Raw genomic sequence first — 17,473 nt, forward strand, 5'->3', positions numbered from 1 at the left:
AGCAGCAATAATCATAAAAGACAATCAAGTGCCTGAGTAAAAATGTTCTCAATTTGAAAACACAATGGTAGGCATCATACATACATGATACCCTTGTGTCACAGGAGGTAAACATCAGTGTCTCTCTACAACAGCTACATTATTGTGCAGTTTTATGAAGTTGTTATTGGAAAATGCAGCATTTCTGCATTTAACAAATCAGACATCAAAATGAGACGTGGATCATTGAGTGATGAAACACGGCGGAGGGAGTCCAAACACTTTATTGGAAGCTTATCAGCATCTCTGCACCTCCCATCGAGACACATACACAGGACTCAGTGGGTGGCCCTACACACTTCCACCCATATGACACCTCTGAGGGGGGGGGGGCCCAGCTGATTGCATGATGCACTTGGACTAAATGACCAGTAACTGTTGACACTCTCCGACCATCTGCCTATTTGCTGTTTGAAAGTTCGTCCTCAGTGCAGGTCAACAGGTGAGCTTCTTCCTCAGCTTTCACTCCTCATCATAATTATTTTATTATTATCATTACTGTGGTTATTATCATGTCTATTGCTATTATTTCAAATGTAAGTAAAGGTTGTGGTGGCATTCATACAAATGTGTGTCAGCTGTTGTTATATCTTCTTTATGGTATTTATGTATTTATTCATGTAGTGGAGAACATATCGTGCATTTTCTGCCTTTTGTAAATAATGAGCAAGGATTTGAAAGGTTTAAATAATTAATATACATGTATATAACAGTCCATAGATAATTTAAGGATATGTAGTGCTTTTTTTGTAAGGGGCCTATTCCTAGTCACATGTCGACGATAAAAGCTGTAATAAAGTTTGACCTACTTGTTGTGTTTATAGCTTTGGTGTTTGACAGAGCGTCTAACGATAACATCTGACCACAAGAGAAATCCACAGATTCTAAGAATTGCCTTATCTGCTGACCGCAGCCTATTGTGAGGGAAATGATAGGGCCGGGCCTCTGTTTCTAAACTCAACTACACATGAAGGAGCTCTTCAACAAATTAAAGTCTGGAAGAAGCACTCGTCTTATTTTGGCATCATTCATTTATGGAGCGATTGTTATTTCAGACAAAATTCATTTTTTACCCCCTCAGAGTCTGGAGCAAAACAGGTTTCTTAAACAGCAGTTGCAACAATAGTAAAGTGGATTGCAGCAGATGCATCCCTGCTGTGTTTTATAGAGGAATGTTTGATAGCTGTTCCACAGAGATCAGCTTCAGCGGGTGACGTCTGTCAGGGCCTGCAGGGGGAAGATAAGCAGCAGCAACCTGCCGCACCCTGGAGGAGGCACCTGCTGCTCCCTGGAGTTAAACTGGACCACCTCCTACATCTACAGACTCTTTTTTTAAACATTTTAACCATGAAAAGTATGATGGGATTTTAGTTTTATGAAACAATTTGTCAAGCTCAGTCATACTCCTGCAATTTTATATTTTGGTCCCCTGCACTGAAATTGTTCTTTGGAGGAAACTATTTATTGAGGAAAAATAAACATTTCATACTGTTTCACACCAGGCAAGTTTATCTGTATGGTACATTTCAACAACAAGGGAATTCAAAGTGCATTACATAGAATATAAAAGCCATTATGACAACTTTAAGAGTCATTTAAAATGAATCAAAAGCGTTCCATAGAGATAATAAAAGATCTTTTCGGATTTCAAAGCCAATTTTTTTGACAGACTGATCTCAGAGCTGCAGTGATAAAAGCCACTTTCTTAATGTTTGTGAGGACTCGAGTGTCAACATTTGGAAACAGCTGTGTCACAGACTGTGAACACAAAAGAGATGAATACACTTCTCCCACCCCTCCATGGGCATAGTGGTGAGTGGAGATAAGATTATTCTTGGGTGAACTATCCCTTTAAGGTGATAATAAGCTGACTATGTAATAAGCTGACTATTTAATTGTGTTAGTGTGGCTGTTAATGTTGCGGTCTGAATCAATGACTACACCAAACAAATACACTGCAAATGCTGAAACATTGTTCATGTCTTAACTCAGAGTTAAACAGCTGCAGCACCATGGCCGCCTTCCTCCACCACTGCCCCTTCTTGAAGTCCGTCCCTAAGGCGGCTTTGCGGAGGACAGGAGGCTCCCTGCTGTCTCTGGCTGATCAGTGCCCCATCATCGTTCGCCAGATCACCGTTAGGGCCTCGGCCTCCCTGGACTCCAAGCTGAGCCTGTCGCCCACGATGGACCAAAGGATGATGTCAACCCAGACGGCCTCTCAGCTGGCTGAGTCCGTGTCGAAGGGCTGCCCTTTCGTGTCCTCTCAGATTGGGATGGTCCAAGCCAGTCCGGAAGTGCAGGAGGACGTCAAAGAAGGTCGGGGTACGCAGTGATGCTGCAGTGAACATACACAACACCATGAGTGACTGAAATTGAACTTTAGAAGAAGCAAAGATTAAAAATATCAACCTTCTATACTGACAGACCTACTCTGCTCTCTCACAGGTTTGATGACGTCTCTGGTCAAGGGGTTTAAAGATTCAATTCTCCCAAAATCACTTCAAACCAATACCATCACCCACCTCCTTACAGACAACATGGGTATGTTTTTACACTTAAAAGGGGCCGAAAGCTTCCAATACAGCTAATTTAATTCAGCAATGTCTTGTGCAACATTTATATCTGCTTAATCAGATGTTTAAAGTCAAACTCATCAACCTTGCAGTTGGGCCCAGCTACGACTACGACCGCTTCTTCATTGAGAAGATAGGCGAGAAGAGGAAGGACCACACGTACAGGGTCTTCAAGACGGTGAACAGGAGCGTCCAGGTCTACCCTTTCGCAGAGGATTACTCCGTCCGTGGGAGGGAGGGCTCCCAGGTGTCCGTCTGGTGCAGCAACGACTACCTGGGAATGAGTCGGCACCCACAGGTCCTCCGGGGCATCAGGTACAATGAGACAGACAAAGGTGTTAAGAGGGAAGTCCACAGCAAGTGTCAAGTCAGTGGAGATGAGGATAGGAAGTTAAATCCCATGGCTTGTCAAAGAAAAGGAAAGTCACATTAATTAGTAAGCTGCAAGACATTTGTAAGTCTGACTTTGAATTTCCTTTCAAAGCTGTGTTAATAGTGTATTTATATACAATATATAATAGAGATCAGGCCTTTTAATGCATAGGGCTAATAATTGCCAGTACCGTCATTGTCTCATTTTTCATCCAAGATTATAGCAGGCCTTAATTGGTGACTTGAATGTTTTCTTTCTGTCATGTCTCAGGTCAAGTTAAGGTGTCAAATGTCTAGTTAGTAAATTTAGTTTAAATTCCCCTTATCTTGTTTCTTACTGTATTTCTATGTTTAATCTCTGGCTCCGGCAAAAACAAAAAAGCTTAACAGTAAACCTGAAGTCGAATCTAGCCATTGCACAGTTTGTATTTCAGTGGCAGATGTAGATTTGGGGTTCTGTCCATTCTTACTATCTTTCTGAATAGGAGATGTTTTTATTCGTAGGGTTCCAGCTGAAGCATCTTGAGAGGTTATTTTGATGTTTCAGGTGAACATTTAAAAGAAAGTGTCAGGACTTGGCCTGGATTTTGTGATGCTGGTGTTTTATTTTCCATTTTGCTCTGGATCCTCTCAGCGACGCTCTGGACAGACACGGCGCAGGAGCCGGTGGGACCAGGAACATCTCAGGCACCAGTAACTTCCACGTGTCTCTGGAGAAGGAGCTCTCCCAGCTGCACCAGAAGGACGCAGCTCTGGTCTTCTCCTCCTGCTTCGTAGCAAACGACTCCACCCTCTTCACCTTAGCTAAAATGCTGCCAGGTAAATATAGATGAGATAAGCTAGACTTTATTGATCCAAAGCGTGAAATTCACGTGTTACAGCAGCAGAAAATCTGAATGAGGTAGACGAGAAACCATAATAAGAAATTAAAATAAAGGGAATATTAACTTAATATACAATTTTCAGTGCAGAAGGTAATATTATTTGTACACTAACACACTTTAAAGTAAAGTACTACTTCAGATGATGACAGCCAGGACAAGTCACTGTCATGTTTCCAGATGAGCTGTAATTATATTTACAGACTCACATACTGGACAAAAATATATATACATCTCATGATTCATACATTATAGGTGTCTAAGGTTTGATGCTCTATCTCCACTGGTTTGTTGTGTTCTCTATGACGTGCAGGCTGTGAGATCTACTCAGATGCAGGAAACCATGCATCGATGATTCAGGGCATCAGGAACAGCGGAGCAAAGCGTTTCATCTTCCGTCACAACGACAGCCGACACCTGGAGGAGCTGCTGCAGAGCTCCGACCCCAACACGCCCAAAATAGTGGCTTTCGAGACAGTGCACTCAATGGACGGTGAGTGTGATGATGTGTCGGAGTTGTTAGTTTAACATTTACTTCAATATATAGTGGAGGAATCTATTGAAAATATGTAAGTAGTTTTTTATGTGTATGGGAAGTGAACTGTACGATCACTTAGATCAAACTGACATCCTGCAAAAAGAAATGTTGACAATTTGTAGTACAACATGCAATATCAGTGTTATTTGATAAACGGTCATTAAAATTTGATTTGATTCCTTGAAGTGGAATCAATTGTATTTTCTTTATATCTTAAGATTTGTATTTGTTTTCTGTAAATGCTACAGTTATGGATCAAAAGCCCTTTTTCACACAATAATTGTATTTTTAAAGAAACATTGAAGGATTTGTATGATTGTATTATTATTAACAATCATAAGCATTATTATTATTATACATTTTGTTGTTACAAATTCCACATTGCCATTGTACAAACAGACAGATGCACATGCTCATTTAAGGTTTTTCACTCGGCTTTTCCTGCTGAAACTTCAATAAAAACTGGAAAAATTGGGCTGTTCAACTTTTGGTCGTCTGTTTCTATGATCTACAGTTATTCAGTATGCAGTATCTGCTCATCCATCACTGGCTCCCATGGGAGGAAATAATGTTACTCTCAGCTTTTTCTCTCCATCTGACATCACACCAGTGACAGCTTCGTAACGTACAAGCAAAAGTGAACAGAACGGATGGCTGTGACTATATCCAGGAGACTTTTAATAGAAAGAAGTAATGATTCATAGAGAAAAACATCCTCATCTTGCTATAAAACACAAATATGTGTGCAGAGATCACACCGTGGTGACATTTGCAGTCCAAATCTCCATGTGTTCACCTTCACTTGACACTTCTAATTACACCACCTCTTTCTCTGGGGCTCTCAGGTGCCATATGTCCTCTGGAGGAGCTCTGCGATGTTGCTCACCGCTACGGAGCTCTGACGTTTGTTGATGAAGTTCACGCCGTGGGCCTCTACGGACTCCACGGAGCTGGAGTGGGGGAGAGGGACAATATCATGCACAAGATCGACATTGTGTCTGGGACCTTGGGTGAGTACATGATGAGGAAAACCCACCGTTATGTTTTATTAAAGACATTAAAAGGCACACTCCCTCACCGATAACAATCACATCAGTCGGCCACCACTCCTTTTGCCACTGCACCAAGAAGGGCAAGGCAAACGGCTTCGAACTGCCAGAGATTAATTGTCTCTCCTCTTGGCTAAACTCCCATTCACAACCTCGCACAATGCTACTCATGCTGCAGCATTAGGACTCAGCAAGCATGATGCCGCTCCCGTGCTGGTTAGAAAGAGGGCAGGAGAGCTCTCATCCAAAGAAGCAGAGGTTTTATCAGCTGGGGGCCAGCCTCCCTCTCTGGCCACACTGATAAAAACCATCATCACAGAGTCCGTGCTGCGAGTCCCTTTATGACGACTGGAAGGTTTATCCCCTGTCAACCACACGTCACTTTCAACTAACCCTGGATGACCCCAATGGATTTTAACAAGGCATGTGGGCAAGTGTTCCCTCTTGGCAATAAATAAAGCAAGAGGCCAAAACGGAGATGACAAATTGGCCGTGGCATATTATCAACACCCATAATTCAAAGTTTGATTTGATATGTTCTGGCAATTTCATAATGTGAAGGAGAAAAAAAAGTTATTAATCATTCATCAAGTCGGACTTCAAAAAGTGACTGTAAGCAGCCGAGTCATTTAAATACAGCAGAAATAACTGTGTGGTGTTGAAGTCCTTTCTTTAAATTACAGAAAAGATTTTAATTTACATGAGTATTTGAGAAATACATTGTATTGTTAATGTTTTATCTAATGCTCTTCCTTATTTTCTTTGTTAAACATATTTTTCATCAATGGTATTGTATTTGTATTGGCTGTAGTGTTTTAATCAAGGGTTTGTTGTACAGCTAGTATGGACGATCTGCATAACGCACATGAATTTTTCATAGATATTTGTATATCATTTTTTGATTTTGGGTGGCCTTGTAAGAACTGGCTACAGGGACAACGTATGAAAATAAGCTTATACAGCAAACTCAACTCTGGCTCATTTACACCTGTCCCTATCAAATAAATGAACTAATTCTTCAATCCTAAAAGTAGCAAAACATCAATTCAAAAGTTTAGTTTAGTCACAACTAAAAGTCCTGCATTCAAAATTATGTTAAAGATATACTCTACAGTGAATATGTATATTAAAGATGAAACTAGTCTTGCAGATGTGTCATTTGTCATGTTATTGTATTGGTTGTAAATATTAGCTGAAAAATGTGTCCTCTCCAAAATCTGAGACTGTAGAAAAAATGAAAAACTACGAACTAAAACATGTTCATTGATTTGCTCTTCCTAACTTCTCATTGATTAATTCTTGTCAACCCTGTCGTCCGTTTGTATTCCAGGAAAGGCGTTCGGCTGTGTGGGGGGCTACATCGCCAGCAGCGCCGCCCTAGTGGACACAGTGCGCTCCTTCGCAGCAGGCTTCATCTTCACCACTGCTCTGCCCCCGATGGTCCTGGCTGGAGCCCTGGAGTCTGTGCGGGTGCTGAAGAGCCCTGAGGGGCAGGGGCTCCGCAGAGCCCACCAGAGGAACGTCAAGCACATGAGGCAGCTGCTCCTGGATAACGGCCTGCCTGTGCTCAACTGCCCCAGCCACATCATCCCCATACAGGTACAGGGACATAGCACTGCTGCTGCCTCCACTACTGTATCATCTCTCTCTGTGAACTCCCTACTAAAATACAAGTGAGACCTGCACTTTGCCTATGTGACAAATCAAAAAGTTTGGTGTGAAAAACACATTTTTTCAGCACAGAACACATGGATTTGAAGTGCACCACTCAAACAAGTATAGACTTTCTCTGTGTTTAATTAGAATTCATCTTATACATTTTAGAAAAAACATATATACACGATTAAGTTAGTTCATTTCAGTCAGACAACACACGTACCCAACATTTGTTGCAGCAGTACAACAGGTTTAGTGTTTGGCGTATAGGCTCCAACTTAGTCACTCCCCCATATGATTACACAGGAATGATGGGAGTTATGAGCAAATACTTGTAAGCCCCCCCGTTGGAGCTTACAGGTGGATGCTGGGGTTGTTGAGGGGCTGAAGCAACTGGTAGCAATACTGCAGCAGCAGTGCGAGCAAAGGGGATGATGGGAAATTTCTGTATTATAGATGATGGTGGAGAGTGAGGTATGTCACATGATGTATGTCACATGAGTGGTGCAGCACAGCTGGAGTTAGCTGCCTAAACTAGCTAACTGGCGTCACTCCATTTGTGATACTACCAATTTATTAATTTCTATTTGTTATTGCATCATTTTGATGGTTATGTGTAAATGTAATTCATTGCTCAAAATGCATCACTTTAATATCCAGTGATAGCCAAATATCTGAGTCTAAAATTAAACTCATGTAGTATATATCCCACTACTGACTTTAATTTCTAGATGTGTAACCTGATTGTGCAGATAAAAAGCATCTTCTTAATGGTTAATGTCACGCATCATTGGTCCGTTTCCTAGGTGGGCAACGCTGAGCTCAACACCAAGGTGTGCGACATCCTGCTGGAGAGACACAACATCTATGTCCAGGCCATTAACTACCCCACAGTGCCTCGTGGGGAGGAGCTGCTGCGCCTGGCTCCGTCTCCTCATCACGACCCGGCCATGATGGAGTACTTTGTGGGTGAGTGTGGGGATCCTTACTCATATAAGTTGTTGAAATGAATGTTAACCCCTTATTGCCTGAATTAATTTCCAATTATATAAAAAAAATATATGTCATACAGATTCTAAATTGAGCGGAGATTGTTAATTTCAATATAGCATATACAATATATATAAAATTTAGGTATGAGGCAAATTAGCATCATTAGGCATAATGGGGCATACACGTAATTTAACACATTTTCCAGTCTCTGGTATGTAGATAATTATATTGATGCTGCTTTTGCTTGCAATTGAATAACCACATATGTTTCTGTAAAATCATTACTGTTCCATCATCACAGTATTTCAAATACAGCTTAATATCTCAAAATAACTTTGCTTCACAGTACCAAGGGGCTAGTATGTATTTTCCACTCCGACCACTAGATGGCGGAAGAGTACTTTCAATACCTTTGTGGTATGTGTAGTATTTGTACCATCAGGCATTAGTGTGATAAAAAGACCGGAATGGGACTTGAGGCGAATTCGCGACATTCGTCAACAAGGGGTTGAAATCATGTCAACTGGGGACTGTATGATCAATGATTTTACTGAGCACATCCATCTGTTTCCAAATACAGCAATGCAATAAAAATTACAATATCCTCAAGTTGTCATCTCACATCATAATCGTAGTGTGGTGTAGCTGTAACTTGCACAACTGTGCAAGTGTTTGTTTGCCGATTCACATTAATGTGCGTGTGTGTTCCACTCACAGATTCCCTGGTGGAGGTTTGGCAGGAGGTGGGGCTCCAGCTCAACAGCCCGGCCACGGCTTCCTGCGCCTTCTGTGACCGCCCGCTGCATTTTGACCTCATGAGCGAGTGGGAAAAATCCTACTTCGGAAACATGGAACCACGATACATCACTGTGTCTGTGTAACACCAGAGTACTTTCTACACACCTGTGACACAGGTTATGTGAGCATTTAAAGCTATATTCCAAATTAAAATGTCTGCTTCAGGTGCACCTAAAGGAGTAGTAATGAATGTATTTGTTTTAAATCCTTCTTTAACGTCAGCGGTACGAACTAAATTCCAGTATTTATTCCTGTTTTCCTGTTTTTATATACACTCAAATTATGCTTAAATATTATTAAAGAAAATTGTGCCTTCTGCGATTTTAGATAAACCCTGCACATCAGGCACTTTCTTAAATCATTTATCAGAGTGTGATGGTTTGAAATAAACCCGGCTATCTATTTCATGATGCGTGACTCTCTTGATGCCATAATATCATCATGACCGTCATGTATTGTTTCCATTTCCAAAATTATTCAATTAGTGATGTTACAATGATCCAATGTATGAATTAACAAAGTTCAGTGGTTCATTTAATAAGAGACAATAAAAGAAATCTACAAAATCCATGATTCACAGTTTCCTATCTTATTCAATGTTCTGTCATGCTGTGATTATAAAGATATTGAATAATACAAATGCAGTTCATTCTTGGAGAACATTATATTAATTCAAACACTGTGTCGTTAAAGAACCAGCGAATGTCCTATAACACGTACGATTAGTTTGACGCTTTCTCCACAACATGACATCGGGTTCAGGCACTGACATGGTTTCATTTTATAAACTCAGCTGGAGCTGCTGTGTCCTGTCTGATCCTCTCACTGTCAACGCTAGTTGACGTTGCAGGGGCTGGCTACTTCCCGTTTGACCTTTGCCCTCAGTCTGCGAAGCTCTGGGTTCTCACTGTCCATAGCAAGGCCATATTCAATCAATGTCCAGGCTTTGCTGAGTTGCTGCTCGCCATAGTGCTGCAGCGCCCCCCGCAGGAAGCACTCAGCCAGACGCAGCCTCCCCAGACCAGCCTCCACACAGTGGATGGCCTGGTCCCTGTGGAGCTCCAGGGCCTGAGTGAAATCCTTCAGGGCCACTCCTTCTCTGGAACAGAGCACCAGGCAGCGCCCCCGCCGACACAGGTCCTCCGCCAAGACTTGGTCATCGGAGCGGCTGGAGTCGGCGCCACCGTGTTTTTGGATAACGATGTCAAGGTCAGCTATCGCTCGCTCATTCAAGCCCAGCTGAGCAAGGCAGGCGGCCCGCTGGCGAAAATACTGGAGTCTGTGGTTGCCCACGGCTTTCACAGCTACAGTCAGAAGAGGGAGGGCCTGATCCCACTGGCCACCTGATGACACACCACTGGCCTCCTGTGCTGCTGCCTGTGTTGATGTTTATGCATAGAAAAGAATGTGTGGTCAACAAATGCATAGTAAATACACTGCAATACAAGCAATATGAAGGAAAGCTCTTTTAATTGTTATAAAAGTGTTATGCTGTACGTTTTTTCCATAACCTATAATTTTCCATCTTCTCTGAACTTGCTGACCATGTGAAATACGCATCATGCCAATGCTGCTCTGTGCAGTTTTTATTTTAATAAAGTAAATAAGAATAAATAAAATACAATGTAAGGTAAAATAAGACATGAGGACATCAGGAGGTTTTACAGACAGCTCAGCTCTGTCAGTGTGATTAGACTGAATAACAACACTACCTATGAGACAGCATGAAATTCTTCGTCATCACACATAATTACTAACAGGAGTAAAATCACCTCGTTCTCAAGGTGGTCCTTGACTAATTCTGTCTCTGTGTGAGAGTGTACTCTGTATAAATATACTGTACAGTACATACAACATATAACATTTCATGTTACTGTTACATATTATAATCCTAACTGCTTTATTTAATTTAATATGTTTATCTATTTATTTGAAACAGTCATTTATCTTCCGTTCTGTCAATCTACAAGAGGACATGTGGGTACATTTATCCTCTATGATGAAATGTCTCTGAAGCTAAATGATAAAACCAGTCTTCTGAATTTGATTCTCATAATCTCAGAACAAATCCTGTTGCCTTTGATTCTCATTCTTAAAACTGATCATCGAGGACTCCAGCGCTGAGGCCTACCTGTGCCGTGTGCTTTCGCTGATTGGATGGGATCAGAGCCAGCAGGAAGTCCAGACCGGACGGGTCTTTCTCCGTCTGTTTGCTGAGCCTGCAAGCTGCGCTGCGGTAGCTCTGTTGCCAGGCCTCCACCACGCCCACCCTGCCCTGGGCCGCTGCGTCTCTTGGCTCCTGGCCGAACACCTGGCACAGATGGGCGCCTGCAGCCTTAAGGTCACCTGAGGCGGATGGACCACATCAGGAGTAAGGATTACTGTAAACAAGGAGTGCCAGCTTCAGTAGTTCTTTTTGTACATTCAATTTCCAATGACTTTAAGTTCCCGTCTCACCTTTGGCTAAGAGCAAGTCCACGTAGAGGAGATGCCATCTGGGCTCTCTGCAGTCAGTCCTCATCAGAGCTCTGCTGATTGTAAAAGCCTCTCTGAGCTGCTCCTCGTGGCAGGGGACGGCACTAGTTACCAGGATGTCTGACAGACTGGTCCGACAGAACTGATGCAGCCAATCACAGACCAGCTTCTGTGCCTTGTCCTTGAGTGACAGGATGTCTTTGGTGACTATGTCAGTGTTTATCTGAAGGGCTGCCAGGATATCATGAGTGCATTCCTGTGGAAAAAGAAAAAGCCCAACAGCGGCACCAGACAATTTTGTGTAAAGCACAACTGTCTGAAGAAAACAGGATCCTGCAACCTGAGATCCTGTGAACCCCTTTTACTCAAAGCCTCTGTATTGTAAGCGTGTTTGCGTATCTGCCAACGCGATTGATTCATTAACATTTTTCCGGCCCACATTGATCATGATAGCTACGATATTGGCAGTTTACACAACTACACATTGGAACTACTGAAATTCAACTTTTCAAGCCATTACCTATTACTGTAAAGTTGACTGGGAAAGAAAAGAAAAGTAAGATTAAAGTCTGCCCGATACATGAAGCAGTATTTACAAAGTGTTTCAGCTGAAAATACCTTGTGTTGATTCAGCATGAGATAGGTGAAGCCTCTTCCACAGAGGGCCTGGACGTGTTTCGGGTACTCCTTCAGAATGGCACTGAAATCAAAGATGGCCGTCTTTCGTTGACCCAGCACGGCATAGCACCTCGCTCTTTCCAGCAAGGAGTCTGCTGCCTCACCACCTTAAGAAGCAATACATTTATTGTTTTCGTGATTGGAAGATATTATTATATTCATGAAAAATATCCAAATACAAAGAAAAGCAGGTAGGATATGTATTGAAATAGTTTGACATTTATAGGTTTCTACACAGGTTGTCTTGCTGGTTTTAACAATCCACAAACAATCTGTTTTTCACGAACCTCTGCTGAAATCCAGACACAAAGCTTAACTCCCCTTTCCCCTTGTATAGATTCAAATATTACATCGTTCTAATTAATTAAGTCAACAATCAGATTTAGACCACTAATCAATCATATTGTAATCACCAGATGCCATGATGGCGATGGACAGATAAGCCACAGCCTCCCTGACAGCACCCTCCTCTCCTGCATTGGTCAGGATGCGTTTTGCGGCCGAGTGGCAGTGTCCCTGTAGTAACACACGGTCCTTCCTTTGCGCCATCGCCAACAGGGAGCGCAAGCAGCTCGTGTCACCGCACTGAATAAGCTTTTTCAGCAGCTGCGGTAGAAATGGACAGATGTGAAAATTTGATCTCTTTCACTGCAAAAGCTGTTAAACTAAGGATTACAGATATTAAGCTAGCTGATGTAATTGCATTCCTTCAGAGTAATGTACATAACTAACAATGTTATTCAGTTCAGCTGATTGTTTGAGATTGAGATTAAACAATATGACAATATGTATCAAAAATGCTATTCAAAACCTTAAAATCGCTTGGATAAGTAAGAACTTAATTGATGCGGAAGGATTATTTATTACATGTATTGTATGAAATAAATGAATTAGTGAAAAGAGTGAAACTGAATAAATTGATTTGAGGCTGACCATATGAGTGATACCACAGATGACTTTGACTACTCTGATGTCTCTCCCATGTGCCGGACCGCTCTGTACTTCATCATGTTTCTGTAGTTTATCAAGATCTGCAAAAATTCCCTGGGTTAGGATTAGGAGTCTGCCATGCAATACAAACCTGATTGGTGTCATAAAGAAAGCCTCTGTGCAGTTGCAGCAGGGCGAGACGAGCCAGAATGGGTGCTCGAGGACTGGTGGGACCAACAGAGAGCAGTAGCCGGTAGGCTTCCTCCACCCGGCCAAGTTGGTACAAGGCATCAGCTGCCAGGATCTGAGGCCCATCAGCGCCTGGCTGGAGCTCCATCAGCAGAGCCGCCAGGGACTGGACTCCAGCAGGGGTCCTAACAAATGCAGTAGTTTAAGTGAGATAGGATGTGAACACACTGGGACAGACATTTTGACTTGTCATAGTAGGAAAGCACTGGTGTTACCAAGATATCTAATATATCTCCATTATATTCAAGTTACCAGTATGCCATGATGACAGTGTATTAGCAGGTGAGACAGGTAAATGAAATTGTGAGAATGCCAAAAGGCCTATAGTCCAAAACACAAACATCATATACCCTGATCGTTGGTTGTCTCTCTTTGAAGGGCCCTTATCGTCCTGCTGAGGCTGCTGGGAGTCTTCAGTGGATCTGGACTTGCATTCGTGCTCTCCAGTCCCCTCCAGCATGACTCGTCCCTGCTCCACCAAAACAGTGGACAGCAGTCCCCGGCAGTTCCATGGCACCAGGCAGCGAACGGTCAGTGCTGTTTCCTGAGGCTGAAGCCTGCTGGCCGTCACATAGTCCAGAGCTGTGAGATAGTTAGAGCCACCCATCATGCGCAGGAGCCCCCTGCCACAGAGTGCCCTCACGCAGCTGGAAGGGTGGGGGGCATTGTGTTCAATCACAGCCTGGAAGTCTTCTAACGCCCCCTTGTGGTCATCGCAGAGCAATCTTGCATACCCTCGAAGAACCTGCACTGTGTTTTGGTAGCTCTGCTGACCTTGGGCAGCTGCTAGCTGGCTACAGATAGAGAGGGCCTCTTTGTGTTCCCCTCTGAGGAGAAGACAATCGGCCAGTCGTACCCGCAGCTCTCTGCCTCCCCCGTCAGGCTGTAAATGGCACAGGGTCCGTAACTGCGTGATGGCAGGGTCCAGGAGTTCAACTCCTTCGGTGGACCGCAGGTCTGGACGGACCAGGACCCTCTCTCTGTAACCGCACAGGCCCTTCTCTGCCTGCTGACGGAGATGGTTGCGAGCAGCCATCCCTGTGCCGTGATCTGTGAAGAGCTTTTGGAAATAAGTTCGGGCAGTGGCAGGATGAATCTCAAACGCCTCCCCCAGATCCCCACATGCCTCTGCAGTCCGTCCACCTGCTGAGAAGCAAGCAGCTGCTCGACTAGTTAGGAGCCGAGCTCTCCTCTCCAGACTGTCCTGGACAGGCTTGTCTGCACTACTCGCTGACATTTTCTGGCAGTGACCACGGTTCAGGAGAGCAGAGTAGACTTCTGCACTGTCCCCAAACCTGCCTGTCAAAAACATATATGCTGCTTGAAGTTCCTGCACCTCTCTATTAACAGGGGAGATAGCCAACAGAAACTCAATGATTACAGAAGATGCCTCTGCACTGAGCTTATCATCCTGTTTTGACGTTACGGCCAACTCGCTGTCAAACAACAGAAAAGGATGCATTTGCAGTATTTGGATAGTAAAGGCCTTGACTATTTTTGATAGATGCTGATCCTGTCTGGATTTCACCAGCATGACAATTTCAGATTTGTTTCTCTGGTAAGCTTTAAGGTAAAGCCTAATCCCCTTGATACTGTGAGGCTCTGCCAACAAGCAGGCCAGAGCACGAGTTATTTCCAACAGCATTCGAGTCGGCCCTTCCGGGTGAGGGTTTCTCTTCCCTTTGAGCAGAGCAGTGCAGCGGGCAACAATTTGCTCGCAGCCTTGCTGGCCACTCTGGAGGAGAGCCTCCATTTTGAAAATGGTGGCAGACAGATTGTTGGGGCACAGTGTGGACAGAAATACCGCGGCCAATCCTTTATTAAGACCCTCGGCAGGCAGGTTTTCGCCCTGACCATCAAGCCAACTTTCCAGGGTATAGATCACTCCAGCCAGACAGGGCTCCTCCAGTTTCCGCACATGGGACATGGTGGAGGCAGCTTGGGTCCTGAAGGCAGACATGTAGAGAGAGGTAGCCCGGCCCAGCTCTCCAGCTTCAAGGAACTTGTTTCCATCCGCACACAGCCCTGACACGTTGACTCCGGGTCGAACAACAGCCGTCATAATCAGGCAGCACGCTCCTCTCGATTTGCTTCTCTCTCTTCACCTGGTCACAGTGAACACAACATTAGTATAACCATGACGTTTAAAGCAAGACATGAATTTCTCACAGCAGACATTTTTTACTGTGTGTTACTGATGAAGCTTTGCATTAGATTGAACATGAGACTGTCTCTATGTCCCATTCATTCACAATTCTCCCTCACTCACCCGCATCTTCTAATCAGCTGACTGTTGGGTGTATACAGTTATCCAATCAGATTTCTACCATGATCTCAATCATGTTGTTATGCCAAAAATTGTATCTGTTCTCCTCTCTTGCGGTCAGCTGTCTGTCCTCCTCCCTAATCATCTGGAGCCTGCACAGTTCACTCATCTCATTCAGATCGTCAACATCCTCTGGATCCCATCAACCGATACTCGTGTCTAGATGAGGGGAGGGGGGTTCATATAATGTGCACAGCCTCACCCCCCTTTCAGCTTTGATGACATCGCGAGGGGTTTTGGCGCCAAATGGACTCTCCTTCATATAACATTGCTTTGTTCTCTTATGGTACACGGCAATATCTTTGTTTCACTTTTCAACTGAAGGCTCTCCAGACTGAAATAATATTAATAATTGCTCTGTAAGTCGTGACAGTATGACAACACACACAATACCAGGACCCTGAAACTCAAGCAGCTTGATGAAGTTCAGCGGTCATTGATTTTACTACACACGTGCTTTTCCCACCATGAAATGACAACAGGTCATGGTGAAAAAGTCCATGGTGATAAAAAGCAAACTCCATCAGTGTTGACCTACTGTAAGAGAGCTAATCAAAAGCAATCTAAATAATATATTAACCTTTAAAAGTATATATATATAGAGAAGCAATGTGCAAAGGTTTTAGGCTCATAATCAATCATGGTATATCGGCAGGGCGGTGTCTGATCAACCCCAAATCTGCACAGTGACCCTGAACATATACAGCTAGAGTCATAAAGAAATATCCTCAGCCTCAAGAAAAATGAGGAGTCGTGCAACAGATGATGTGACCCCCACAGACCTGATCTCAGCATCATGCAGACGGTGTGGGATAACATGAAGAGACACAAGACAAGGAGGGAATTCATCCATCAATCCATCCTGCCTGCTAATAGAATGTTCAGATGTACCCAGCAGTACTGGTACTATATGCTCTATATGGAATATAGGTTTACAGTAAACAAATATTGTATTTTATAGTGATGGATTTATTGTACTGCATTTACAAATTTAAGGAGATTATTAAAGGGAAACAATAGTCCTGTACTCTTACACTGACCATAAATATAGGCTACTGTAAATGGCAAATAGAAATTGGTAGAAATGAAACAAATATTTTGTCTATAGCCCCTCCTGCCTGTGTGGAGGAGTTTTAGACCCGTAGTTCACCTACCTGCTCATGTGGCCTTTGTCGTCAACAGCAGATCCAACAAAACTTTGCAAATTCAGACATTTCGAACACTTCTATGAGTGTCTGGGCCCCGCTTCTGTAATTCAATAGCTGTCGTGCAAGGATGCCAGGAAAACGCGGTGTGTGTGTGTCCGTCCGCTCATTCGTCAAACTCTGTCTCCCACAAATACTACAGAGGAGTTTATTTAGTTAGATTGATTCTGTTACTTGAGTAAATATATTAAAGCAGATAAACGATCCTCACATGAGTGAACTCCCTCCGGTTTCCGGCTTCTCTGGAGACCGTGCGCGCGAGCTGTTGTTGTCGAGACAGCACGGGTCCGGTTGTCAATGGCAACCACTAACCCTGGTCCTTAGTTACTATCACGAGGTTTAAACATTTCCGTTCTAACGTCACATTTAAAGATCGATAACATCGTAATTTCCTTTGCACAGAGCTGAAGGCGGCTGGTGAAAGAGGAAGGTCATCAACATAACAGCAGAACAGCGTCCATTACTTTCTCCACAGAAGCATAAAGTGGCAAATAAACTTTTCTAATCCAAATAATCATTTCGATTATGATTATTATTGTTATTTTGATGAATGTTATTGTTATTAACTGCACAGAACTTGAAAGAAAGGGAACTTCTCCAACAGTGTTTGATTTAAATACTATTCAAATGTTTTCAGCTGCTGAATGAGTCCAACATTTAAGATTCCACAATTCTATTACATTCTATACATAATTATATATACAGTACAAT

The 17,473-nt window shown here is 43.1% G+C and overlaps 1 protein-coding gene across 2 annotated transcripts; it reads left to right on the forward strand.

The window, feature by feature from the left end:
• Nucleotides 1-378: 378 nt before the first annotated feature.
• alas2 (aminolevulinate, delta-, synthase 2) lies at nt 379-9,469 on the forward strand. 2 transcript variants are annotated; one of them, XM_061075049.1, is made up of 10 exons: nt 379-481; nt 2,032-2,361; nt 2,485-2,580; nt 2,705-2,927; nt 3,619-3,803; nt 4,179-4,358; nt 5,249-5,413; nt 6,783-7,051; nt 7,915-8,077; nt 8,819-9,469. In XM_061075049.1, exons 2-10 carry the CDS (start codon nt 2,052-2,054, stop codon nt 8,980-8,982), a joined length of 1,755 nt encoding a protein of 584 aa, XP_060931032.1. In that variant the 5' UTR covers nt 379-481; nt 2,032-2,051; the 3' UTR covers nt 8,983-9,469. The 2 variants fall into 2 exon arrangements, with proteins under 2 accessions (XP_060931032.1, XP_060931033.1); XM_061075050.1 differs by having other exon boundaries at nt 2,032-2,355.
• Nucleotides 9,470-17,473: the final 8,004 nt, after the last annotated feature.

This window comes from Limanda limanda, chromosome 7 (assembly GCF_963576545.1).
Source record: "Limanda limanda chromosome 7, fLimLim1.1, whole genome shotgun sequence".
NCBI classification, from domain to species: domain Eukaryota; kingdom Metazoa; phylum Chordata; class Actinopteri; order Pleuronectiformes; family Pleuronectidae; genus Limanda; species Limanda limanda.